Below are 27415 nucleotides of genomic sequence, written 5' to 3'. Positions count from 1 at the left end.
GGTCTGGGGTCGCAGCCCGGCGTGCCTGCAGCTGCAGTCGCCCAGGAGCAGCAGCTGTGCCCGGGATCCCGGCGGCGGCGGGGGAAGGAGGAGCTGCAGCTGGACTGTGGCAGCTGGAGGGAGAGGGCCAGGCTCCCCTGGCGGACCCGCTGACCGCGGCCATGCAGCCTTGACGAAGTCGCTTGGGCGCAGGGGAGCAGCCGCGGGCGCGCCCTCCCGGGAGGGGGCACCGGAGCACAGGCAGCAACACTTTATCTCCTACTCTCCAACCCAGCGAGAGGCGAAGCCGTTTACCATGGAACCCGTGACCAAGTGGAGCCCCAAACAAGTGGTGGACTGGACTAGAGGTGCGCGGGCCTTGCGGGGGGAGTATCCGGAGTCCTCCAGCCTCGGGGATGGTTGGGCGGGGAACTGGGGAAGGGGGTGCTTGGCCCTTCCTCCCGGCGAGAAGCGGTGAGGGCACAGCCCGGTGACAATGCAAACTTCTGCCGAGTGGCCTGTGCGCCCGTATCTCTCATACCTGCTCCGAGCTCTTCCTTTCCGGGGTGCGGATTGTGGCAAGCCGAGGGGAGCCCCATCCTTAAACCAGGGAGTAGGGGTGGCCTTTCTGTGGAGGTTGAGGTCTGGTGATGTCGATCTCGGGACTCGGCACTCGGTCCGGGGGACGCTCTCCCTGCCTGGCCCGGGTGCGGTGCCGGGCGACTCGGGGACCCGAGCGCAGAGGCGTAAGGCGCCTTTGTGTGGGTGACTCCTGCCGGACCTCGTCCATGCCGCCTGCCCAGAGCCGTCCGCAGGCGTGACGGTGCGGTCGGACAGGTAGAGGGAGACTCCGGCGGGTCGCCAAGCCTGTCTGTTTTTGTTGGAGAAGGCGAGAGGGCCGCGGAAGAGCCAACACCGTGGCATTTGCGCCGGAGAGAAACCTCCAGCCAGGACTCCCGGGGAGGCAGTGACTTTTGCTGCGGGAGGCGCCAGTATCCCCGGTGGCGCTGCATTTTCAGGCCACAGGGAAGCCCGGGGAAGGAGAAGTCTAATTGTTTGGAATCACTGTCTTGATTCATACAGTATTTGGGATGAGGAAGGCAGTGGGACTGAGGCGGTGGGGGGAGGGTGGGGTGGGGGGAATGAGCAGAGGTAGAAGCTTGTCCTTCTAGCTGGCTCGCTTACTTTTCAGTGTCTCCCACGATTTCGAGGGAAAGGTACTAGAGTTTACTCAGCCTTTTTCTGTACTTGCAAGAGAACAAAGTCCACCAAGAACAATCTATATTTTCATGGTTTCCCCCCATCCCCAACGACATCTCTGTTTCGAGGTAGTATTTGTTTTTCTATCTGCTCTTCCAGGTGAGGAATGGTATTCTTTCTCAGTAATAACTAGAATTTTATAGCGCTTTACAGTTTGCTAAGAGCTCTCTCTGTTACTGCCCTTGGTCATCACAGTAAGCCTGCGAGGTAGGTAATACTGGTAAGACCAGGTCAGCTTTCAAACCGTCCCACCCATAGCTGCAGCATAATGAAAGCCGATCGCTGCTACATCTCATTTCTCATGCCTGTGACTTACACATAGACCACGTGGAATAGGATGTCCGAGGTGTGTGGGGTGTGTCAGCGGGTATGTCTGACCATTTCCTGCTCCTCTGGGAGAATTCCTTGAGAACGGGTTTGTCAAGTGAGCAGAATTTCCTGGACTGCTATGTAAAATGAAGCTAAAAACAACACATGCTTTTACATTGGTGACTAGGTTTCCCTGGGTAAAGAGTAAGTGGCATTGCCAGTACTTGGTAGGAAGCATTAGCTTAAAGGCCATCCATGCCCACACTAGTTTGAAATGAGGTGTGTTTCTTCATTCAAGATGCTACCAAATTCCCTAGGCTGGCAACTTGCTGAAACTGAGTTGATACTATTTGATCTGTATGTCCCTCATAAAATCAACTTGAGACACTACAAATTTCAGCTACTATTGACTTCTAGAGCCGCTCTGTCCAACTTAGTAACCAGTACCACCTGTGGCTCTCCAGCCCTTGAAATGTGGCTGGTTAGAATTGCAATGTGCTGTGAGTCTAAAATACACATGGCATTTGAAGACTTGGTATGAAAAAAAGAACATGAAATATCTTAATACTTTTTATTTTTATTTTTTTCCTTTAAATTACATTTATTTTAATGCTGAATTTACTCCCGTGCCATAAGTTTTTGTTTCTTCAGTTTCTTCTGGGATATCTTTTTCTTCTGGGCAACCTCCTCTTCTGGTTTAGGAACAATCTGTTCCTTTTCGGTAAGGATCATCTCAATGTGGCAGGGAGAGCTCATGTATGGGTTAATCCGACCATGAGCTCTGTAGGTCCGTGGGCGCATCTTAGGTGCTTTGTTCACTTGGATATGCTCGATGACCAGAGAATCTACATCTAAACCCTTAAGTTCAGCATTACTCTCTGCGTTTTTAAGCATGTGCAGCAAAAATTCAGCACTCTTTTTGGGCCATCGACCTTGTGTCCAGCCCCACTGCTTGGCCTGGGCACACCTGCCAACTCCACCATTGTAACGTCGGAATGGTACGCACTGTTTCTGTAAAGTGACATCTTTCAGATACTTCGTGGCTTTTCGAATATGCATACCCTTGATGGCCTGGGCAGTTTCACGAGTGTTCTTAAAGTGAACACGAAGATTGGAACCTCTTGATTTGCATGATTTCGTGGGGTTCTCCGGGTCAAGTAAATAGCAAACCATTTTCACAGATTACCTCAGGCCGCTTAGGGGAAGAGGAGAGCAATACTTTTTATTATATGTGGAAATGATAGTATTTTGATAGGTTAAATAAAATATATTACTAAAATAAACTTCACCTGTTTATTTTTACCTTCTTACATATGTTTCCTAGAAAATCTAAAATTACACGTGGCTCATATTTGTGGCTTCTGCTATATTTCTATTGGACAGTTCTGCTGTAGAGGAAAGAAAGGGTTACATCTTAGCACCCTGGCTTTTCTGAGCCTCTGCCAGCTTAGCTGATAATGTACAACCAGGAAAATGGTAACAGGCACACAGGAAGATGATGGAGTGAGATCTTCACACCCTCAAGACTTTGTCTTTTTTTTTTTTTGTCCCTCTTGGGATTGGAAAAGGAGAAGTGTAAAATCACATCCTGTTATGTTTGTTGAGTATTTAAAAGGGAGAGTAGATTAAAGCATGTTTTTGTTATCCAGTTGCCTTGACGTTATGAGTTAGTTGAGATTACTTTCATCTAGTAAAAGTTTTCTCCTGACCTGAAAGAATATCTATGGCTGGCTCAATACCTACGATACTTACTAGGTTACATACCTGTGGTTGGCACTTGGCTACATTACACATTTGCCTGTGCCCTTTTGGACCCTGAAATACAGCCTTGTAGAAAGATCTGGATACTTTCTGTGTTCCAATCTAAAAAAGATGGCTAAGATGATAAGAGGCTGCAATCTTCCAAGTTGCATGACCCATTACTTGAATATTTCTCATAATAATGATGCTCAAGTATTGACTTTTTAATGAACTGTCGACTTACAAAAGCTTGTTTGCTTATAGGACTATTTTTAGTGCTCTTTGCTAATCTCTTTACCCAACCTTTATTTTATAAATACATGCTACTGATAAGCAGCCCTTCATGTAGACTTTGTGACTCTTGGTATTGCATGAATCTGGGTAGGGCGATTATGAGAACCATTGAAGGCCTTAGATTTAAACCTGTCTAAACCTGGCCACAGTTGACAGCTGGATCTCATGTCCTTGTTGTTTGACAGATGTGTGCCTTAGGAAATAAGTTGTTGTCTACAGAATGAATTAATCTGTCTGGCTTTTATTATTAATGTTTAACTACACTGTCACCAATTTTACCATAATGTTAGTGGATCATCAGTAATTATTAAGCAGTGTGTCAGGCACATGTCTAAGCATTGTACAAATATCAGCTCATTTAATAGGCACAACCATCTTTGAGGTAGAAATAGTTATTTCCATTTTGCAGTTGAGGAAACTGAGTCACAGAGTGATTGACCGATGTCACCCAGCAGAGCAGGTGGTTTGGCTTCACTCCACTCCATTTTCTCATGAGTTTCTTCCCAAGGCCACACCTAGACCACACTGAGAATCTTTACATTTATGAAGAGATCTTCAGGATTCAGTCTGAATAGCATATGTTAGTGGAGGAGACTCATCCAGTATATGTCTGTGTTATTCTCTGTCTTTAGTTCATGTCAGAAAGTTATTTGTAAATCAAATTTATTCCTAGTTCATGGCGCCTTGCCAGTCAATTCAGTAAACGCCTTTGCAAAGCAAATGATCTTTTACAACATGTAGGGGGTTTCATGGCGCTGCCATCTTGTTCAGCCATTCGTAGCACATGGCTTAGGGTATGGCCTGGCACATGGTGTTCATTTTCATACTTAGTGCTTCAGTGCAAGGTGGCGGCTCCTGCATGATTGTCTTCCTATTCCAGGCAGAAGGGAGACTCATGGAAGACAGAAGACAGATAGCAACCAAGTATTCCCCTTTAAAGAGTTCTTTGAAAAACTATCAAGTAACCTGGCTTACATCTCAGGTGCCAGAAATGTGACATGGCCACCTCATGCAGCAGGGAAGGCTGGTCGCTGTAATTTCTTTCTTTTTCCTTCTTTTGTTTGTTTTCTTCTTTCTCTTTCTCCTTCCTTCCTTCCTTCCCTTTGCTCCTCTTTCTTTTTCTTTCCTTTTCTTTTCTTCTTCCTTTTTTCTTTTTCCCTTCCTTTCTTTTTTTTTTAAGTTTGGTACATTGTGACCCTGAAAAAAAACTTGGAGTTTGGTCAGAGAGGACAAAGGGGAGAATAGATATTGGTAGGCAGGCAACAGGTATTTACATGCACTGATTTTCATAGCTCAGTTCTCAGACTAGACATGTGCCACATTCCCTGCTTATACCCAGCCGTGTTTTAGAAATAGCGTTATGTCTTCATTCCTATTCAATCTTCTTAGGTCAAAATCAACTTATATGAGGTCCTTTTCTCTAAGCTTGATTTAAATATGAGACATTTCATTGTCGAATGCAGCTACCACACACAAGTCATGTTTCTGCTGTAAGGCCCCTGGGGAGTGCCTTCGACGAGGAAGAAGTGGGAATGGCTGTCCCAGCAGAACTGTCCTAGCTTTGGCCATTGATCAGCCTAGAGTGGGTAGGCTGTCAGTGATTGTGTAGCCGGCCGGGCGCGGTGGCTCACGCCTGTAGTCCCAGCACTTTGGGAGGCCGAGGCGGGCGGATCATGAGGTCAGGAGATCGAGACCATCCTGGCTAACACGGTGAAACCCCGTCTCTACTAAAAAGTACAAAAAAAGTAGCCGGGCGTGGTGGCGGGCGCCGGTAGTCCCAGCTACTCAGGAGGCTGAGGCAGGAGAATGGCGTGAACCCGGGAGGCGGAGCTTGCAGTGAGCCGAGATCGCGCCACTGCCCCCCACCCGGGGGAACAGGACAATCCCCCGCCTCAGCCAAAAAAAAAAAAAAAAAATAATAATAATAATAATAATAAAATTGTGTAGTTGAGTCAGCACATCTACAAAACCCAGCTTTGGTTCCAGGAGAGAAGGCTCTCTGGCCAGCTTCTGGTGCTGCTAGTTTTGGTAGCAGTCCCCATCACCAACAAGAGAAAAGGGGGCTTGCTTGCTGAAGGTGTAAGCCACGGGCCCTGCTCTTTCCCTGTCATGTCTATTTGTTTATGACGCATAGCAATCTTAAGGTGCTTCACTATTTGGTCGTGGAAAGGCTGGAATTTCCAAGTTAACTATAGCGATCTGATACATCATAGGTCAACTGCAATGTACTACCTTGCACGGTTAGGCCCTTCTTGCTGCCGTCCAGACAGAGGCAGTTCTTTTTGTTACCTTGATTCCAGTTTAGGTTATACCTTTTCTTTTAGCCTCTGTGGTCCCTGGGAAAGGGAGGCCTTTTTCTTTTAGCAGCTGTAGGTCTACCATTTGGCCATAGTTCAGAAAAGCTCTTCATTCCACCCTCTCCTTGGTTCCATTCTCTCTCCTGCACTCCAGTGATAAAATTCTCTTAATAACAGAAAAACATTGATTGATGCATTTATTATCTTGGCAAATGCTATTCTAAGTGCTTTATTTAGGCTCCCTTATTATAAAAATTCTTTACTTATTATTTTTTAATGCAGGATGGGGTCTCACTCTGTTGCCCAGGCTGATCTTGTCCTGAGCTCAAGTGATCCTCCCACCTCAGCCTCTCAGAGTGCTGATTACAAATGTGAGGCACTGTCCCTGTCCAGCCTCTTTCATTTCATCCTTAGAAAACCCAGTGAGGTGTATGAATAATTTCCAGCCCATATTAAAGAAACTGAAGCAGAGAGAATTTGCTCAGGGTCCCCTAATTATTAGTGGTGGTCTCTCTGGGGCTCTCCCGAACTCCATCACTTTGTCACTTTGATTACTTGTACCAGGTGGTGGAGCTGAGTGGTTCAGAGCATGGGTTCTGGAGCCGGACTCAGTTTGTATCCCAGTTCTGCTTTTGACTGTGTGATCTTATGTAAGCTCTCCATAAATTTCTACTCCTTGATTTTATTGCTTCCTCTCTTCCTTTTTCCTATAGCTCCAGGACACAAACTGTTCTCTCTGAGCAGTCAAGTCTTTCATAAGGTGCATTCTTATCCAGGGGCACCTGCCAGTGTCAAAGAGATTTCTCCGCCGTTTGCCAGCTGGTCAGAGGATCCAGGGCAGAACTTGCAGCTGATCAGGAAGGTTCTTGATTACTGGAGTGATAAATACCTCTTGCAAATATCATGAACTTCCCTTGGGTAAATTAGTTTGAGCCATATTTCCTCACTTCTAAAAAATTGTACCTGGGCTTGCAGTGAGGATGGCATAGGATGGTTTTTGCTGTCAACTGTTGGCCCCTGTCTGGCACCTGGTCTGTGACCAGCAACTTCAGCATCACCTGGGAGCTTGTTAGAGATGCAGAACCTTGGGCCTGGTGAATCAGAATCTGCATTTTAATAAGATCCCCTGGCAATTCATGCACCCATCACAGTTAGAGAAGCACTGTTCTAGCACATAGCTGCAGACGTGTTTTCAAACTTTGCTGGAGTCCTGCTACTGTAGTATTGGGCTATCTGGTCTGGTATGTACTCCAGCTGTTTCATTTACATTCTGGAATGATGACACTTAATTTGAGGATGCTTGACTTGGCCACTAATTAAGGCAAAAAACCAGTCTTACTGTGTGTGCTTATATTTATAAGCACCACCTAGCAACAGCATCAGGCAATTCTTAGTAAAATAAAGGAGACATTTCCCTTGAGATTTCTTCCTTATTCCTTGAAGAGTTCTTATAACAACCTTAAAAGAAGAAGAAGAAAAAAAAAGGGCCGGGTGCAGTGGCTCACGCCTGTAATCCCAGCACTTTGGGAGGCCGAGGCAAGCAGATCACGACGTCAGGAGATCGAGACCATCCTGGCTAACATGGTGAAACCCCATCTCTACTAAAAAATACAAAAAACTAGCCAGGCATGGTGGCGGGCGCCTGTAGTCCCAGCTACTCGGGAGGCTGAGGCAGGAGAATGGCGTGAACCCGGGAGGCGGAGCTTGCAATGAGCCGAGATCGCTCTACTGCACTCCAGCCTGGGCCACAGAACCAGACTCCGTCTCAAAAAAAAAAAAAAAAAGAAAAGAAGGGCAGGGTCTTGCTCTGTTCCAGGCTAGAATGTGGTGGCACGGTCATAGCTCATTGTGGCCTCAATCTCCAGGGCTTGAGGCTTGAGTGATCGTCCTGTGTCAACCTCCCAAGTAGCTGGGACCACAGGCACATGCCACTACACCTGGCTAATTAAAAAAAAAAATCTTTGTAGAGCTGGGTCTTGTGGTATTGCCCAGGCTGATCTCTGGAACTCCCGGTCTGCAGTGATCCTCCCTGCTTGGTCTCCCAAAGTGTTGGAATTACAGGTGGGAGCCACCATGCTCAGACTGCCGCCTGCCCCCCGTTTTAAAAAATCTTTTTTTTTTTTTTTGAGACGGAGTCTTGCTGTGTCGCCCAGCCTGGAGTGCAGTGGCTGGATCTCAGCTCACTGCAAGCTGCGCCTCCCGGGTTTATGCCATTCTCCTGCCTCAGCCTCCCGAGTAGCTGGGACTACAGGCGCCCGCCACCTCGCCCGGCTAGTTTTTTATATTTTTTAGTAGAGACGGGGTTTCACCAGGTTAGCCAGGATGGTCTTGATCTCCTGACCTCGTGATCCGCCCGTCTTGGCCTCCCAAAGTGCTGGGATTACAGGCTTGAGCCACCGCGCCCAGCCTAAAAATATCTTTAACACAAGTAGCAAGAAGGGAGTTGTGGGGTGGTCAGTGGTCACTGTGGTTGAAGTTTGTTCTCAGGATCCTCAGTAGGACCTGGGAGGATGAGATGGGCTTTTGGCTAGTCACACCATCCTATAGTTGGTGACCACATGGCGTTTACCACACTTAGCTGACTTTTGGTGGAGATTTTATTGTTGATGGGAAATGACACCAAATGTCATTTTAGGAATATTGAATAACCATGGCAGGTCTCAAAATTTGGCACAAATCTATGTGTTGCGCTGAGGCTGGGGTGTCTCCATCCTTTATCCATGGGATTGGCGAGTGACAACTCCTGCTTCGGCTCCTTTGTGCATTCCCCTTGATGTGAGGAACCGAGAGGGGCCCTCCCGTCTGTGTCCCCATGCCTGTGTCACTGCCTCTCTTTTCACCCAGACTGTCGTCTTCTAGCTCCCAGACCTGAGTGTTCTTGCTTTCCCTCTTTCCTCTCATTTATGTTATTTCTGGCGTGTCATCACTGGCTTACCCATTATGTAGGCTTTAAGTGAAAAAATCAGATGTTATTTTCATGAGCTCTGCAGGGCACTTCTGCATTTGTTCTCATTTGACTCTTCCCAAGCCTGGAGATGCACAGGAAGGCAGTTTCCACTGCAGATGAGCAGCATGGAGGAGGCTTTGGGAAGTGAAATGAGTTGTCCAAGGTCCAGAGGTGAGGAGCTGGGACCAGGCTTCACAGAAGGCTTCTGTTCTGTGGTTCTGTCCCATCCCTGGTTCCTCCTCTATCCACATGGTGCCTTCTAGTTCCTTCCTAACCAACAAGTGTCGGAGGCCGGGTGTGGTGGCTCACGCCTGTAATCCCAGCACTTTGGGAGGCCGAGGCATGTGGATCACCTGAGGTTAGGAGTTTGAGACCAGCCTGGCCAACATGGTGAAACCCCGTCTCTACTAAAAAAAAAAAAAAAAAAATTTGCTGGGCACGGTGCCGGGCGCCGGTAATCCTAGCTACTCAGGAGACTGATGCAGGAGAATCTCTTGAACCCGGGAGGCAGAGGTTGCGGTGAGCTGAGATCGTGCCATTGCACTCCAGCCTGGGCGACAAGAGCAAGATTCCATCTCCAAAAAAAAGGGAAAGCCCTTTGTATAACGTATGGCATATGTGTGGAATTAAAAGAGGAAATAAATACAGGGAAAGCCTCTTGCATAACGTATGGCGTATGTGTTCACCCACTTATTATTCATAATCAATAATAACTCAAGTTAACTGGTAGTGTAATTGGGGTATTTTTATTTAAATATTTAATATTGTTGTGGCTGACTGTCACCCTTCATGTGCTTACTAATAATTTATGACAATTCTATTCACCCTTTTGTTGTTATACAGAGGTAAGTTAAATTAAGTCCGTCTTCCGTTTTCTCATTGTTTCCTTGGACGCCTTCGCCCTGTTCTTAGGAGGACCTTCTCGGTTTTAGGTATTGTTCTAAGTGCTGGGAATCCATAGTCCCTGCTTCAGTGTGGTAGATGTGTGGGTGACAAACGCCACCACCAACCACAAAACAGATGAATAAGAAAATTTCTACTGATAAGCATGAATCAGAAAATAAAGCAGAGAGGTGAGGGAGAGGGACTGGGTGGGGGACTCCTTTGGATGAAGTCATCAGGGAAGCCTTTCAGAGGTGACATGTAGGCACGAAAGGTAGGAAGGAACCAGCGATCAGAAAATTAGGGAGAAGGGCATTGTAGGAGAGGGAATAACTCATGCACAGGCCCTGAGGTGGGAATGGGCTTGGAGGGTTTGAGAAAAGGAAGTTGTGGTGGGGTCATGAGAGCGAGGGTGGGGGTGGCGGATGAAGAGCAGATGAGAGAGAGACACACAGGGGCTTACAAGTCGTGGTCAGGGAGGTGCAATATTTTTTATAGTTGTGTTGGAAAGCAGAGAGTGACAGTATTTGATTTGTGTGTTGAAAGATCAGTCAGGCTTTTGGTGCAGAAGTGAATTCAGGAAATCCAGCTGGAAGGCATTGCAGTATTCTGGAGGCAATGGTGTCTTGGATTCAGGTGTTGGGGGTTCCAGCCTTTGTGAAACGAAGTACTAGTTACAGCTGGGTCATTGACAACTTCCAATCTCAGTCATGTAAACATTAGATTTGAAGTTGGGATGTCTGCCCATTCTTTCCCCTCCTGCCAGGGCTAAGGTAGGTAGATGCTTTCCTTTCCCGCTGGCTCCTCTCTGGCTGTGTATGATGGTCATTTAGAATAGAGAGCGCCCTCTGTCTTTCTGCCTTGTTCATATCATTGTTGTTTTCTGGCACTTTTTGCTGGGGCTACAGTTTCTGAAGCTGTTTATTCATCTATGAATAGGGTTTTTGTGAAATTGGACTTAGCCTACTTTGTTTTCTTTGACATCAAATGGCTGATGGAACATTTTTAAACCTGGGATCAGAAGGGCAAATGCGGTTGTGTTTATTAAGGCAAAGCAGCTCCTTAGAATGTGAGTCAATAAGATGGAGAAATTAGAAAGCTTTCTATGTGGTAACTTTTAAAGTATTTGAGTAAAGAAACTGGTATATCTGACTTAAAATATTTTGCTCTACTGACAGACTATCCTAATTTTTGCTTTAGAAACTATAGCTTCCATACTGTTGGTGGAATAGATGGTATTTTGATAAATTTTCAACAAGAGCTGGGCATAGTTTTAAACACATAATATAACACTTCTCCATAGAGGGGAAGGAGTGGGAGAGGCAGCTGAGGGAGGGGAGGCTGATATTAGAATAACCCGGAAGCCTTAATCCCTTGCTCACACCCAGCTGTGAGTCCCCCGAAAGGAGCCAGTCTGTCAGTTCCATCAGAGGAAAACCCCTACGTGCTTTCTATCAGAAAAGGCGGCGATTATGATAATCTGAATCATGCTTTCCTGAGGATAACCTTTTAGTGAAAGGAAGCATTCTATTTCCTATTTTCAGAGATTTGCAGAGAGGGGAAATTCAGTGCTTTGGGTTTGGGAGTGGATGTGTGTGTGTGTGTGTTTCTAATTTTACTTACATATGCATTAATTGAACAATTTTGCATGTTCTTGCAGAAATTTTACATTACAATGTCTTCAGGAGAATCAAGTCAAAATACTAGTTGGAATATGATCTTTGAAATAGAGGAAAACTAGCTTAATATGTAGGGTGGATCAGACTTCATTTAACACCTGTTAAAGTTGTCAGCACCATCTTAACAGGGATTCCAACTGGAGTCTTAAACTAACCATGAGCAGATGACACAACTGTGGGTGGCATTTAGGAAACAACTCTGTACACTAAAGCCTTAAATTGTTACTAATAAGTATTTTAAAAAAACATAAATACTCTTTGCTAGTAAGATGCCTAGAGACATATGGTTTGAAGTGGTTTGATTCTAAGCACCTCTAGGCCAATTTGAAGAATTTTACATAAAGCTGAATAAAGAAAAACCCTTCTTGGAGCTGGAGAAATTCTTTTTTTTTTTTTTGAGACGGAGTCTTGCTCTGTCGCCCAGGCTGGAGTGCAGTGGCCGGATCTCAGCTCACTGCAAGCTCCGCCTCCCGGGTTTACACCATTCTCCTGCCTCAGCCTCCCAAGTAGCTGGGACTACAGGCGCCCGCCACCTCGTCTGGCTAGTTTTTTGTATTTTTTAGTAGAGACGGGGTTTCACCATGTTAGCCAGGATGGTCTCGATCTCCTGACCTCGTGATCCGCCCATCTCGGCCTCCCAAAGTGCTGGGATTACAGGCTTGAGCCACCGTGCCCGGCCTGGAGCTGGAGAAATTCTTCATTCTTTCTTGGATCAAATCAGAGATGGACAGTCCGGGCATAGTGGCTCACGCCTATAATCCCAGCACTTTGGGAGGCTGAGGCAGGAGGATGGCTTGGGCTCAGGAGTTCAAGATCAACTTGGGCAACATAGTGAGACCCTGTCTCTACTAAAAGAACCCCCCAAATAAAAAAAAAAAAAAAAAAAAAAAAAAACAACCAGAGATTGGCACCATGGAATGGAGAAACTTAACGATATAGGTACTTAAAGTACCTATAAATATAAGACGGTTGTACCTGACTCCTGAAGTGTTTAAACCAAGCTTTTGAAGAGACTCCCAGGCACGTATATGTGGGGCTTCTCAACATCCTGTCACCATTGTTATTAAACTCACTTCTTCAATACCAGCCTCACCTGGGAATATAGACATGTAAATTCCTGGGCCCCACCCCAGATCTGCAGAATCGGAAACCCTGGGGGTGGGATCCAGGAAGCTAACAGACTCCTCAGGGAATTCTGATACAGGCTAAAACGGGAAAAGCAGCGGTCTCCACCACTCATGTGGACTCTGTGGAAATAGGTGATATAAACCAGACTCCTCCTCATAATGCCTGTTGACAGTTTTTTGCTAATACGTCATGACTGAATAAGAAAGACAATGTTTCCAGTAAGGACAGTGGTGACATATTTAAGTGGATGAGTAATGCACCTTGGCTTGTAAGTGTCCTTTCTGCAGAATAGACAGGGAAGAGTTAAAGCTGGTATCCCCTCGGTCTCTTAGCCACCTGCTAAACCCCAAGCCCTGGGCATCCTTCTGTTGTGTCCCTGTGAGTGCTCAGCCCAGGAACACACAGGAGGGGCATGTTTCATGGGTCTGAAAGGACCTGTTTAGCTTTCATGTGGTATTTCCAGACCCGACTCGAATAGGGGAGCAGAATGTAACACCCTCCCCTGCCAACTCCATTGCAAGAAGATAGTTGTGCTTCCTCACTTAGCACTCAGGATTTGGCTTTGAACAAAGCATGGAGATGAGAAGTGAGGGAAAGAAAAATCAGAAAAGAGAAATACTGAGTCACAAACATGTTGCATTTCAAAGCGAAAAGCTCTTTTGTCTTAGTAGGTGGACGTTGTGAACGTTGAATCAGTGTACATGGAATTTGAACCTGTAGTTTTGGCAAAACCCATGAGAGTCCAGAATAAAAAAGACACTACAGAAGTGAACACCAAAGACATGGAATGGCCCTGAGACTTGTAACAGGAATTGCAAACACGGATGCCTACAGGGGCCAGGAGGCAATGTCAGAAGTTGCAGTCTGGGGGCGTGTGACAGTAGGGAGTGGTGGAGACTGAGGCAAACCCAAAGCCATGTGTTGTCTGGTTTCTGCTGATTGTGGATATAAAGTTTCCAGAGCTTCTGATTTTTGTCGTTTTTTTTTTTTTGTTCTTGTCAAATGAAGCTGTAAATCTGGGTTTCTATGTGACATTTCCCAGTGTTCACAAAATTGTCTATAGCTTTTATTTTGACATAGACCAAACAAAACATATCTGCCAGTTTGCAATTTCCTCTGTGGACAGCAATGGTCAGGTGTTAATTGTCCAGTGAGAAACATACCTGTAAGATGTGAGTAAAATTGGCTACATGGTAATTCATCAGCTATTTAGTAAACCTTTTTTAAATGTGTAATTTGTTTTTCTTATTTACCTAATTCTGTTATTCCTAAAATTGCAACGTGAAATTCCATGCAGGTATTATTTAGCTAGAAACACTCATGTCCTGATGTACTCAGCAAACCACTTAATAGTTACTCTTCAGGGTAAAAACAGGAATTTGGCTTCTCTTGGTTGAGTTTACCTCCCCGTAGTGGCTGTATAATATTGGCCTCTGACAGGAGCTGTTTGTGTTTGCACCGAAAGTTTTCACATATCACCTAAAATAGGAAGTGTGCCCCCCCCATCTCCATGCTGGTTAATGGGGTCCTGTGTAAATTAGTAAGTTATCTGTTGACTCAAGGTTCTTTCCATCTTCAAGGTGCTCTGCATCTGGAAATGAAACAAACAAGAAACACACCAGCTTCAGTTCTTAATCCAGAATAGTACTCACCCCAAAACACAATTTACAAAACTTCTTAAACACTAGAGAATATTGTAGCCTTTCAGTTTGCATTGTAAGTATACAGACTATATAGATACATAAGTCTATATACACACATATACAGATAAACATACCATACGTATTTATTGTGGATGACATTTTGATAAACCTTCATTAGGTTTTTATCTCAACCATTAACTCCCTTTCTAAAAGCTAAAACCAAAAAAGTACAGATATCCTTTTTTGTACCAATTACTCTGCTTTATGCTAGGGACAGGCAGGTGAGTAGGTGTAAATGAAATCCGTGTCCAGGAAGCTGGCAATTTAGTAGGGAGGCAGCGGTGAACAGCTGAGATGTCAGCTAGATGTGAACAGCTCTCTCTGTTCTGCTTTTGAGACAAGGTCTTCCTCTGTCACCCAGGCTGGAGTGCACTGGGACAATCAGGGCTCACTGCAGCTTTGACCTCCAGGGCTCAAGAGATCCTCATGCCTCAGCCTCCTAAGTAGCAGGAACCACAATCATGCATCACCACACACGGCTAATTTTTTTTGAACTTTATTAGAAACGAGGTCTTATTATGTTTCCCAGGCTGGTTTCAAATTCCTGAGCTCAAAACGATCCTCCTGCCTCAGTCTCCCAAAGTGCTGGGATTGCAGGAGTGAGCCACTGCGCCTGGCCTTTATCACGATTCTTTAAGGGCCAGGCTCTTGCTAAGGCTTCTCATGCATTATCTCATTTCGCCTTCACAATGCTTATTTGATATCAGGTGCTTTTATCATCTTCATCTTGGAGTTAAGGGAACCAAACCCTGATGTGTCTGAGCTTGCGTAGATAGCAAATAGGGTTTGAATCAAGAGGCATTTGATTCCAGAGCCTGACCTCTCCCCTAGAGGCACTTAGGAGGCACCAACGTAAGTTTGGCCTGATAAAAGGTTTTGAGGACGAGGGAGAAACATTTACATCATTAGCATTATGAATCAAATTGATCTACTTAATTTTAACCTGTAGTCTTACCACTCAAAAATTCTAGGGAATAGTGTATCTACATCTTTTCTCTTTTTGATATACGATTGGGCTCTTGTAAATGGGACAAGGTGGATTTTAAAATATATTTAATGGGGACTGTTTGACCTTTGGGTAGCCACTTAATGTTTTTAGGTTCTAATGCTCTCATATGTTAAAATTCTGAGATCATGTGACTCTGTGTTTAAAAAAGACTAGAAGGAAATACATCAAAATGCCCACATTGGTTATCTATAGAGGACAGAATGAAAGATGGCTTTATTCTCTTCTTTGCTCCTATTAAAGCAATCAGATGGTGCTTCTCTTGTACTCAGAGCCCTGGCTGCTTCCTGCCTGGCCTCTCCTCCGGGCTGCTGTGGAACCAGAAAAGCCTTAAAGGGAAATGTGGGAGAGAAGGTTGGATTCACTTTCATGTCTTTCCAGGGTTGTGACCCCTCAAGTCCTGGCTGCCTTAGCTGTTCTCTGTTACCTTCAAACAGCCAGCTCATCTTTATTTCTTTTTTAGTTTTGTCGGGGTTGGCTTGATAGATGTTAGTCCATCATAGCCAGATGTGTCTAGCCATGTCTTTTGAATGCTAGATTTAGGGTGTGGGTACTTAGCTGTTAGTGGACATCAGAGTCATTAGTCAGGATGAAACAGTTCTTGGCTTTAACTGCCAGAAATTCTGGTAATGTCATGTATAGTGAGGGCTGCATGTCTATCAGGTGGCCAGGTGAGTCTTTTGGGGTGATCTGTGAATCACACTTTGTGAGACACTGACTTTTAGCAAGTTTGTTCTGAATTCACTAGATAATAGGGATATAGTACAGAGCTTTGAAAGGTGGTGTCTTGATGACAGAGCTGTGGCAATGGGGAGGGTTGAGGAGGTGGCTGTTGGACCTGTCACCTGGTGAGAGTTGAAAGGGCCTGAACTCAAGCAGAGGCCTCGGAACCGAAAGGTGGGGAAGGATGCAGAGAGAGGCGCCACATAGGAGTCGTCTGTGTGTCCTGGCAGGGTCTGAATGCACGTGGGAGTGGTGAGAGGGAGAACTGTAACTCCAGGTTTTGTGCCTCAGTGACTTAGTGTGGCCATATCATTAGAAATGCATTGAGGCTGGGCACAGTGGCTCAGGCCTGTAATCCCAGCACTTTGAGAGGCTGAGGCAGGAGGATAGCTTGAGGTCAGGAGTTTAAAACCAGCCTGGACAACACAGTGAGACTCTGTCTCTACAAAAAAAAAAAAAAAAAATTGAAAGACGAGTGGGTGTGGTTGTGCACACCTATAGTCCCAGCTACTTCAGAGGTAGAGGCAGGAGGATTGTTTGAGCCTAGGAGTTTGAGGATACAGTAAGCTATGATCACATCACTGTACTACAGCTTGGGCGACAGAAAAGCCCAAAAGCTATCTCTTAAAAAAAAAAAAAAAAAAAATTAAAAGGGTTGAATTCTGGGAAGGAACTGCTATGTGGGTTTAAGAGTGAGGACAATTTACAGATACCAATCTCAAAAGCTGTTCTAGTTTGTAGATGATACATCTTCCTTGATAGCAACAAGGATACTTCCATGATTCAAACATTTAAGAAAATGCAATGCCCTCTCTTACTATAGCATTCTAATTGTTCTAATTGTGTCATGTTTTAATGAGGTGCAAGTATCATGCAGCCTGGCACATGAAATGTGTTAGAATAGGGCAGTGTTAGTTGAAATTCAAGTCCTCAAGCTTGAGTGTGAAATGATGCAATATACATGAATATGACACCCAGAATTATTTCTGTATAGTGCATCCTAAGTCATAGACTACAAAATAAAATCAGAGGATTAGAGACCTACAGGACAGCATGTCAATGGAGATGTAAAATCAGTGCTGATGAATGCAAAATGCATCTTGGCATAATCCCTGAAGTCTTGTCCAGTGCTTGGTGAGATAAGCAGTTCTGGCTAACATAACTGGCTGCAGTTGCTGTTTGGGTGGGTGAGCCACTTCCCTGGGATTTGTGCCTCCTTAGGATTGCCAAGGCAAGAGGGTGAATAGATTACTGATGGGAGGATCAGGGGTATGTAGGGCTCTTCAAGGTTTGGTGCTGAAGGAAGAGGGTGGAAGAGGGTGGAAGGGTGGCCTGTTTTCTTATTCGTCATTGGCCCAACAAGCCCTTAGAAGTAGAGGTGATTTCTTCTATGCCTTCTCTCAGGTTAGGTTAATAAATCCTTTGCTTAATAGGATTAGCTATAAAATGATAGACTATTTTTCTTATAAATTATTTTTCTTATATTTCTCTTCCCCCATGTTCTGTTTCCTTGACAGTTCTGTTAAAACTTGCTAATTTCTCATGTCTGATTTTAAAATTAAAACAAACCCCATCGATACGGTTTGGATGTGTCCCCAACCAAATCTCATCTTGAATTGTAGCTCCCATAATCCCCACGTGTCATGGGAGGGACCTGGCGGGAGGTTATTGAATCCATGGGGGCAGTTTCCCCCATCCTATTCTCGTGATAGTGAGTGAGTTCTCATGAGATCTGATGGTTTTCTAAGGGGCTTCCTGCTTCACTTGCCTCTTATTCTTCTCCTTCCTGACATAATGTGAAGAAGGACATGTTTGCTTCCTCCCCAGCCATGTGGAACTGTGAATCAATTAAACCTCTTTCCTTTATAAATTACCCAGTCTCAGGTATGTTGTCATAGCTGTGTAAGAATGGACTGATATACTAATTTACCTGCTATTCTGAAATGATTTCTTATTAATCCTAGCTAGCTCTGGAAGTGAAGCTTTCAGTGGAGTTCAGTGTCACTGGAACACATTAGGGCCTGTGATATGGTTTGGCTCTGTATCCCCACTCCAATCTCATCTTGAGCTGTGATTCTTAGTGTTGGAGGGGGGACCTGGTAGGAGGTGATTGGATCATGGGGGGCACATTTCCCCCAGGTGTTCTCATGATAGTGAGTGAGTTCTCCCGAGATCTGATTGATTGACAGAGTGTAACACTTTCCCCGTGGTGCTCTCTCCCCATTGCTGCCATGTGTGCCTGCCTCCTCTTCACCTTCTGACATGATTGTCAGTTTCTTGAGGCTTCCCAGCCATGCCTTCTGTACAGCCTGCAGAACTATGAGTCAACTAAACTTTTCTCTATAAATTACCCAGTCTCAGGTAGTTTTTTATAACCATGTGAGAATGGATGAATGCAGGCTAACTCCAACTCCCCTCACCCATTGTCTGTTAACTAAAGTGCCCAGTTAATTTGCACTCTCACTAAGGCTGGAGAAAGTTGCTATTCACTGTGCATTCATTAAACACATCTATTGAGTGCCTGCTGTGTGCCATGCACTGTCTGAGAGCTAAGGATGTGGCAATGAATGAAAGAGACAGCAGTTCCTATCTTCTCGGAGCTGGTATTCTGGTAGGGTAGAAAGATGATTGTAAAATTCATAGTGTGTGGATGTGATAGATGCCATTGGGAAGGGCCACAGGTGTATTTGGAGGAGTGGGGATGCAGTTTTAACTAGGGTGATGAGGGAAAGATTTCACAGAGCAATATGGCTAATGGGGGAAGAATGTTCTTGACAAAGGGAACAGCGAGTGCATGTGTCCTGAGACAGCCAGTGTTCCTGAGGCATCGTGACCAAGGGGAAGCCGAGAGTATGGAGCCCTAGAGACCTGATCAGTACTTCGGCTTACAGTCAGTGTTTGGGGAGCTACTGGGGGCCTTTGAGCCAAGAAGTGTTATCAGATTTACATTTAAAAATGATAACGGTGGCTGTGCAAGGGTGGGATCAGGGAACCAGTTCAGATGCCATGGCAATAGTCACATGAAAGAGATTGAGAGGTGGCCAGGTTCCGGGTATTCTGAAAGGCCAGTAGGATTTACCGGGAGATCGAATTTGAGTGTAAGAGGATACCCTTGAAGTGTTTGATCCGAGAAATTGGAAGGATAAGAGTTGCCATCTCCTGAGAGGTGGGAGAAGCAAGCAGGTTAAGGAAAGATATGTGTTGTTGTTGTTGTTGTTGTTGTTTGGGACAGTTCCACTCTGTCACCCAGGCTGGAGTGCAGTGGCACAATCCCTGATCACCGCAGTCTCCGTCTCCTGGGTTCAAGAGATTCTCCTGCCTCAGCTACCCTAGTAGCTGGGATTACAGGCATGCACCATCACGCTAGGCTAATTTTTGTATTTTTAGTAGAGATGGGGTTTCACCATGTTGGCATGCTGGTCCCAGACTCCTGAGCTCATCAAGTGATCTGCCTCCCTCAGCCTCGCAAAGTGCTGGGAAGATCTGGCTTTTAATTTTGCAGTGCCCATTCACCCACCAAGTGAGGGAGATGGTGGGATATATGTGTTGGGATTAACCAGAAAGGTTGATATTGGAGACAAATTTGCTGGCCATTGGGGTGCAGATGGTATTAAATCTTTCAGACTGGATGACCTCACCAAGTGAGTGAGAGTAGGGAGACAAGGAAAGGAATCTAGGGCATTGCAGTCTTTAGAAATCTGGGAGCTGAGCAACCAGCAAGGATTGCAGTGAAGTTGCTGCCAGTTAAGTAGGAAGAGAACTAGGGGAGGGTGATGGCCAGAGGCAAGCAAAGGAGGTGTTCCCAGAAGGAGGTAGTGATCAACTGGGGCAAATACTGCTGTGAGGTCAGTGGGAGGATGACTGAGTATTGACTATTGGATCTAGTTAGTTGTGTGCAGGTTGGTGAACTTGACAGGGTGGTTTTGGTGGGTTGGTGGGACAAGGACACCCAGCTGATGAGTAAATTCAAGAACAAACAGGAGGAGAGGAATTGATGTCCTAAGAAACCACCTGCTCGTGAAGCAGCTCCCTGAATGCACATAGCTCTTTGTATTCTCAGGATGACATTCGTGCTGAATGCCTTTTAATTCCTTTAAAATCTGTAATCAACTGTTTGGTAACTAGATATCTGATAAATGGGGACATGTTATGCCCTCCCTGAACTGGGTAACAGGACACTGTAGATTATACAATCCCTTATTTTAATACTAACAATGCCATTCATTTAGTGAATGACTATGTACTGGTGGCTTCTACAGAGAAGAGTTATTCAGCAGAAATTACCTCTTCATTTTTTTTTTCCACATCATTTTGGAAATGAAGAGCAGGAAATGAGTAAATAGCTCTCTCTCTGAGTTTGATGTTAGTCTCTACCTTACCCATGTAAGCAGAAAAGATTTGTTATGGACAGATCCAAAACCTTGGAAGAATTCCTTGTTACTAATGATTTACCTTTATATCTTTCAAGATTTATCTGAAACATTCAGAATGCCATGAAATCATATATATATCATGTTTGGTACAGACTCTAGGTGGAAGGCATTTGTTAGCAGGAAAACTGGTGCGACTGGAGAGAAACCAATCAACTTGAAATAGAATTTACCAACTGTTTTTATTGAGTACCTACCGTTTGTCAAGTTCTTTTCTAGGTGCAATGAATAAGACAGGGGCCCTCTTTGTGTGGTGCCTTCAATTAAGTGGAGTACAGACAAATCAACAGGCATTTAGGCTACAGGGCATCATAGAAGTGCAGAGGAGGAGTATCTCACGCATATATGAATGGGCGCTGCAAGAGAAGGCTTCCTGGAGGAAGAGACATTTAATTGAGACCTGGGCCAGGTGCAGTGGCTCACGCCTGTAATCCCAGCACTTTGGGAGGCCAAGGTGGGCAGATCACCTGAGGTCAGGAGTTCAAGACCAGCCTGACCAACATGGAGAAACCTCATCTCTACTAAAAATACAAAATTAGCCGGGCATGGTGGCAGGCGCCTGTAATCCCAGCTACTCGGGAGGCTGAGGCAGGAGAATCGCTTGAACCTGGGAGGCGGAGGTTGCAGTGAGCCAAGATCATGCCACTGCGCTCCAGCCTGGACAACAGAGCGAAACTCTGTCTCAAGAAAAATAAAAATAAAATAAATAGAGACATGTGGGATGAGCAGGAGGTAGCTAGGTCTAGGGCAGGAGAATGTTCTTGGCAGAAACCTGGGAGGCAAGAGGCAGCATGGCATTTTGACATTTGTCAGCCACTGAAAGAAGCCGATATGCTGGATCTGTTGTGAGTTGAATGGAAATAGATGAGACTGGAGAGTCGTGTGTTAGATCACCAAGCCCGTCTGTAAGCCTCCAAGCAGGTGGGATGCAAGGCAGGAATGAAGATCTTTTCGTGGCCTTCCTTTGTAGAGGAACTGTGTATTAGTATATATGTATTGTGTGTGCACACATATAATACATTATACATATTAACTACATTGTACACATACACACACAATACACACATACATATATGTATGTATCATACATGCATAATACATAAATACATATGATATATATGCATGTAAACATATACTTAGATATATACATATAAATATGCATATATGTGTATTTATTTTTTAGGGCTCATTATTTGATTCAGAATTCTATCAGGCACTGTCCTCTCTTTAATGGGATGTAGCACTAAATGGGTTTTAGACCTGGAGTGGCCCAGTCACCCTACTGTAGGGGAAGCTCCTAGATCTCCAAAGGAAAAGTCACTTAAAGGCTCTGTGCAAAAAGGAACTTGACTGACTGGGTATTTATTTCCTTTGATCTGTGAAATGTAAAACTGAGCTAACTTTAAGCATAAGAAAACATAAAAACCTCTTCATTAAAGAAAGAAGGAACTACTAACACATTGACCTAGGCTAAAAAAAAAAGACATGGGAGTTTGAACTGACAGGGAGTGGGAGAGGAAAGGGGAGCCGTGATGAATGGAGAGGAGGGAGACTGGGGCGGGGAAGGCGGAGGAGCCCAGATGTCGGAAGTTTGGAGGGAAGTGTTCCCTGGAGGTCACACCTTGAGCTGTGGGTGTTTTCTGTGTTATTACCTGTGATCCACTGCCCATTGCTGATGAACGGTTAGTAATTGTTTCTAACTCAGGATGTCATTTAGTCTTTATATGTTCAGAGACTTCACTCTAGTGGGAGAAGCCAAAGCATAGCATTAGTTGGTATTTTTTCTCTGGAAGTGGTCAGAAATATCAATCATCTAAGGGTTAGGATTCCCCCATCCCACGCCCCCAAAGAAGGGTACACTTAAGATAAACAACCTAGTCCAGTATTTCCAACACAACGCTGCCCACCCCCCCATTTCACTATACCTAGTATTTATTAGTATTTATACCCATATACTAATAATATAGAATAGAGTGACTTTTTTTTTTTTTTAAATTTTGAAATGGACTCTTGCTCAGTCACCCAGGGGGAGTGCAGTGGTAGGATCTCGGCTTACTGCAACCTCCACCTCTCAGGTTCAAGCGATTCTTGTGCCTCAGCCTCCCAAGTAGCTGGGACTACGGGCGTGTGCCACCATGCCAGGCTAATTTTTGTATTTTTAGTCGAGATGGGATTTCACCATGTTACCCAGACTAGTCTTGAACTCCTGACCTCAAGTGATCTGCCCACCTTGGCCTCCCAAAGTGCTGGGATTACAGGTGTGAGTCATTGTGTCCAGCAGCAGCAATAGGGTGACTTTACATGGAAATCTTGAAAATACTGAGTGAGCATCTCAGACACAAACCCAGGGGAATCATATATTTGTTGTACCAGATCCAGAAGCAGCCATGTGGGTATTTATTTCTGAGTTCCTGAGCCCTGTAAGAACACACAGGTTATACTTGAAATGAATGGGAATTGATTAGGCAGAATGACAAAAAACCCCAAACCCACAAGACCCCACCTCTGAAGGGTGCGGCCGCCCACCCTCCCCTTTGTGTCATTTTCCAGATTGTTCACGTGGTCGGGGTTGTCGCCTCATTCCCAGGATTAAACGTACGCTCAATTCTGGGACAACTCCCATTTTCAACAGTGCAAAGTTAGAATTCAGTGGAATGTGATTTGAAAGTAATTTCACAAGGCACATTTTAAGTTTTTAATAGTTACCTTTTTAAAAAACAGTCCCAATTTTTCTGCTCCTGTCACCCCCGACCCCAGTCATGATTTCTGAATATATGATCTCTTGGAGGACATGGATAGCTGTTATTTTAACTTTGAATTTAGCATCCTCATCTGTATATTTTAGCAATTTGAAATTCTGTTTTGTAACTTTTTTTTGGTATCAGTGGCCTTGTTTTTACATCCTGAGGGTGTTCTTCTTTCTCCTCTTTTATCTTTTAAAAAGATCCATCCCTAGAATGAATATTGAAAAAATATTTCCCTGAGATAGCATGTGTATTAGGATCTTTTTCATATTTTCATATTTTAAAATGAAGTTTTAACTTGATATGTAATGTTCCAGTCGTGCTGTAGAAATCCCATCTCCTAAAATCATGGTCTAATGAATTAAAGAGAAAAGGACTATTTCCTAAGAGTAACTAATAACAAAGAAATAAAAAAGTACAAATGTCCATAAGCAACCTTAGGAATTCAGGAAGAAAAATAAGAAGAATCTGCCTTGTTAAATAGAACTGTGGTAGACTTCCTGGGAGTGGTAAATGATGTGGAGTCAATCTGTTATAATGACTTAATTGTCATCGAAAGATCTCACACCAATTTTGTGGGTTAAGGTTGGTAATTATCGTCTTTGGTGGTAATTATGTAACTACAACATTATAAAAACATTTTGAGACTACCTTACTTTTCTTATAAAAGCAGATTGCATAGTTTAGATCTTATCGTTGCTATTGCTGGTTTTGTTTGTGCTTTACAGATCTAAAGTTGTAGTGAAAGTGACATACTGTTGATAAGATGTTTAGATTAGAGTTGTTTGGTTTGTTTTTTGTTTCATGTGGTAACATGTAGTTAACATTCTTTCTCTCTTTTAAAAATGATTATTTTCATCTCAAAGCCAAGTGATAGTAGTGTTAACTTTGTCCTTGAGATGGTCAAGGATGGCATCTGTTTATTCAAATTAAGGCCCTCGTAATAAAGGTCTTTGGTAAATATTTGATAGGGAACAAGGTAAAACCCTAAAGTCTCTTTGTCCAACAAAGGTGGAATCAGCCTATAAAAACCATGGCTCCGGCTTCAGCATGTCTGTTTTGGGTGAAGGTGGGAGCCCATGCCTGTAGTTAATTGCCTGCAATAGAGAATAATTGTTTTACTTTTAGGGATTTTGCCTGGAGAGAAAATGTATTCATGTATCCATTCATTCATAGTCTCTTCCTGTCTCTGTTGGGGCTGGATAAATCAGTGTGTTTGTGGGTGGGCCGTTCCTCATTCTGAAACATTGTGGCTGCTGCACGTGACACAGTACTGGAGAACCAGGGCTCTTCAGGAGCTGCCCAAGTTTGGATCCTTTGCTGCCTGTCACGGTTGCCTGATGTTGGCCAATTTATGTACATTGTTTAGTCAACTAGCTCATCTTTAAACCTGGAATCGTGCTGTTACTAAACTTTCAGGGTTTGTTTTCAGGGCTAAATGAGATAATGTGAGTGAAGCATTTATCATAATATCAGCCATATTTGAAGCGCTTAATAAAGCACTGGGTACTACTTTTGTTGCTTAGAACTCAGGCATATCCTGGAAAAAAAATTCACATCTTCCAACAGGGTAGTTTCAATCTCAAATCAAACAAGGATACTCTGCCTTTTATAAATAGTAAATTGCCCATTGGTGAGAGGAATAGTAAAGAAAAAACTAGATCCCACATCCTTTATGCAGTGGTGTTGAAACTAAAAATACAAAAATTAGCTGGCTGTGGTGGCACGTGCCTGTAGTCCCGCTACTCAGGAGACTGAGGCAGGAGAACTGTTTGAAATGGCCTCCCGCCCCCCCCCCAAAAAGAGAAGGCTGGGCACAGTGGCTCACACCTGTAATCCCAACACTTTGGGAGGCTGAGGCAGGAAGACTGCTTGAGCCCATGAGTTCGAGACCAACCTGGGTAACAAAGTGGGATCCCTGTCTCTATTTTAACTTAAAAAAGTAAAAATTTTTCATTAGAAAATATTTTAAAAAGATGGCCAGGTATAGTGGCTCACGTCTGTAATCCTAGCACTTTGGGAGGCCGAGGCAAGCAGATCACCTGAGGTCAGGAGTTCGAGACCAGTCTGGCCAACATAGTGAAACCCTGTCTCTACTAAAAATACAAAAGATTAGCTGGGTGTGGTGGTAGGTGCCTGTAATCTCAGCTACTCGGGAGGCTGAGGCAGGAGAATCGCTGGAACCTGGGAGGGGGAGATTGTGGTGAACAGAGATCGTGTCATTGCATTCCAGCCTAGGTGACAGTGCAAGACTCCATCTCAAAAAATGAAATAAAATAAAATAAAATAAAAATTAGCTGGGCATGGTGGCCCGTGCCTGTAATCCCAGCTACCCAGGAGGCTGAGGCAGGAGAAATCACTGGAACCCAGGAGGCAGAGGCTGCCAGGAGCCGAGATCACACCACTGTACTCCAGTCTGGGAGATGGAGTGAGACTCCGTCTAAAAAAAAAAAGAGAGAGAAGACAGTCGTACCTTTTTAAATGTCATGCTGTGGAGGGGTGATGGTAAATGAGTTCTTAAATGTCTTTCCTCAGTTCTTCCACTAGCATAAAGAGACCTGAGGGCTGGTGATATTGACATGTAGAGTAGGCATTACGTGGCAGAGGCGAGGCATCCACAAAGGCACGCCCTTGAAGTCCATATCTATTGTTTTATCACAGTTAATGCCCAACACTTACTACATTTCCTGCTTTACTGCTGCTTTTGATAACTGGTGGGTGTGACAGTAATACATGGGTGTGTCCACGACGTAGTGTGTATGCCACTGAGTTATTGTCCTGGCAGAACAACCCCAGATGGAAGGTGTCCTGTCATGCCAAGCCCAATTAAGGAAACCAGCCCAGTTCTTCTTGGGAGCCAAGAGGTTATTTCGAAAGATCTGCTCCTATCAGTGTTGTGGGAGTAACTTATGGGAGCAGATCTTACAGAAGCAACCATCAGAAGGGTGATTACCCCTGTTCCTTAGTCACCAGAGTTGCTTCCTCTGTTTCCAAATCACAGAAGGTCTCAAACTTCTCAAGGGACTTTTAGATTGCCTGTGTGACGAGGAGAAATAATGATGCCCACTGTGTCAAACAGGCGCCTTGCAGATAGTCACCTGGAGCGACTGAATCACGCTGTTAGTGTTAAGAGGAGATTTGGGCTTATGGTGAGCAGGACTCATACCTGATGCATTTTGGGAAATGCAGGGTGTTAAATAAAAAACTTGAAAGTTGACCTGATTTGCCTTTTTATAGATGAAGGAGACTTTTTGTAAGGCATCTTTGAGCCAGGGGAAAAAACTGTTTCTATATTTTATTCAGTGTGTGCCTGTTTCCGGAACAGAGCTTTAGTAAGTGATTAATGTAGAAAAGTTCTTTTAAAACTGGAAAAATCTGTATGTGCCAAAGAAGCCCCTTTCCAACCCTTTAGAAACACGTATAATTTCTTTTGGATCAGTTTCCAAGTTAATATTTGTCTAATTTTTGTGTGTTGAGTAGCACTTTTCAAAAGATATTTGTAAGATACCTAGACCAATCCTCCTCCTCTCAAACATTATAGGTTTGGAACTCTGTGTAGGGAGATGATTTGTAATTGATGAATTCATGTACAGCATATTTTAGATGCTGTCAGTTTTCAAACTTGTACGTTGAACTTGAAAGTTGAAAAAATTCACCAAAAATTCGCATATAGAGAAGTTAAAATCCAAGCTAATTGGCAACTCTGCCTTCAGTGGAATTGGCAGTCTTGCTGTCTGAGAAAGCAGTGATGATGAATCAAGCTAAAAACCACCTCTCCAGAGGCCTGAGACAGGGAGGTCAGTAGCAGCTACCAGACCTGTGTGGCTATTCAAGCTTTCAAGCCTTAAAGATCCAGCGTGGGCTGTCAGTGTTCCTGTGCTGGTTAAACTTTCAAAGAAGCTTTGCCTCCATCCAGATGGTAACAATTGATTTTTATTTTCAAGTATTTATTCATTTTCTTTGGGGGAGGAGGGAGGGAATAATCATATTTAGGTTTGAGATGATGGAGACAAGGAGTATCTTTTTTTTTTTTTAAGACAGTCTCGCTTTGTTGCCCAGGCTGGAGTGCAATGGTGCGATCTCAGTTCACTGCAACCTCCACTTCCCGGGTTGCAGCAATTCTCCTGCCTCAGCCTCCTGAGTAGCTGAGATTACAGGCACACACCACCACGCCCCACTAATTTTTGTATTTATTAGAGATGGGGTTACACCATGTTGATCAGGCTGGTCTGGAACTCCTGACCTTGTGCCTCAGCCTTCCAAAGTGCTGGGATTACAGGTGTGAGCCACTGGA

General features: G+C 44.3%; 1 protein-coding gene and 1 pseudogene across 2 annotated transcripts in view; one reads left to right on the top strand and one right to left on the bottom strand.

Annotated features, from left to right (window-relative positions):
- The first annotated feature begins 231 nt into the window (after positions 1–231).
- CNKSR3 (CNKSR family member 3) overlaps positions 232–27415 on the top strand; it is a 107281-nt gene continuing 80097 nt past the window's right edge. Inside the window, exon 1 of the mRNA XM_023206088.1 lies at positions 232–347. Coding sequence (XP_023061856.1) covers positions 296–347 — 52 coding nt within the window. The 5' untranslated portion in view covers positions 232–295. The remainder of the gene's footprint in view (positions 348–27415) is intronic.
- On the bottom strand, positions 2129–2752 carry LOC111538611 (annotated as a pseudogene). Its single transcript, XR_002730395.1, has one exon. The product of XR_002730395.1 is annotated as a 60S ribosomal protein L17 pseudogene (transcript).

This window comes from Piliocolobus tephrosceles, chromosome 5, assembly GCF_002776525.5.
Source record: "Piliocolobus tephrosceles isolate RC106 chromosome 5, ASM277652v3, whole genome shotgun sequence".
NCBI lineage: Eukaryota > Metazoa > Chordata > Mammalia > Primates > Cercopithecidae > Piliocolobus > Piliocolobus tephrosceles.
The sequence above is the reverse complement of the archived record's forward strand: the minus strand, read 5'-3'. Positions and strand labels throughout refer to the sequence as shown.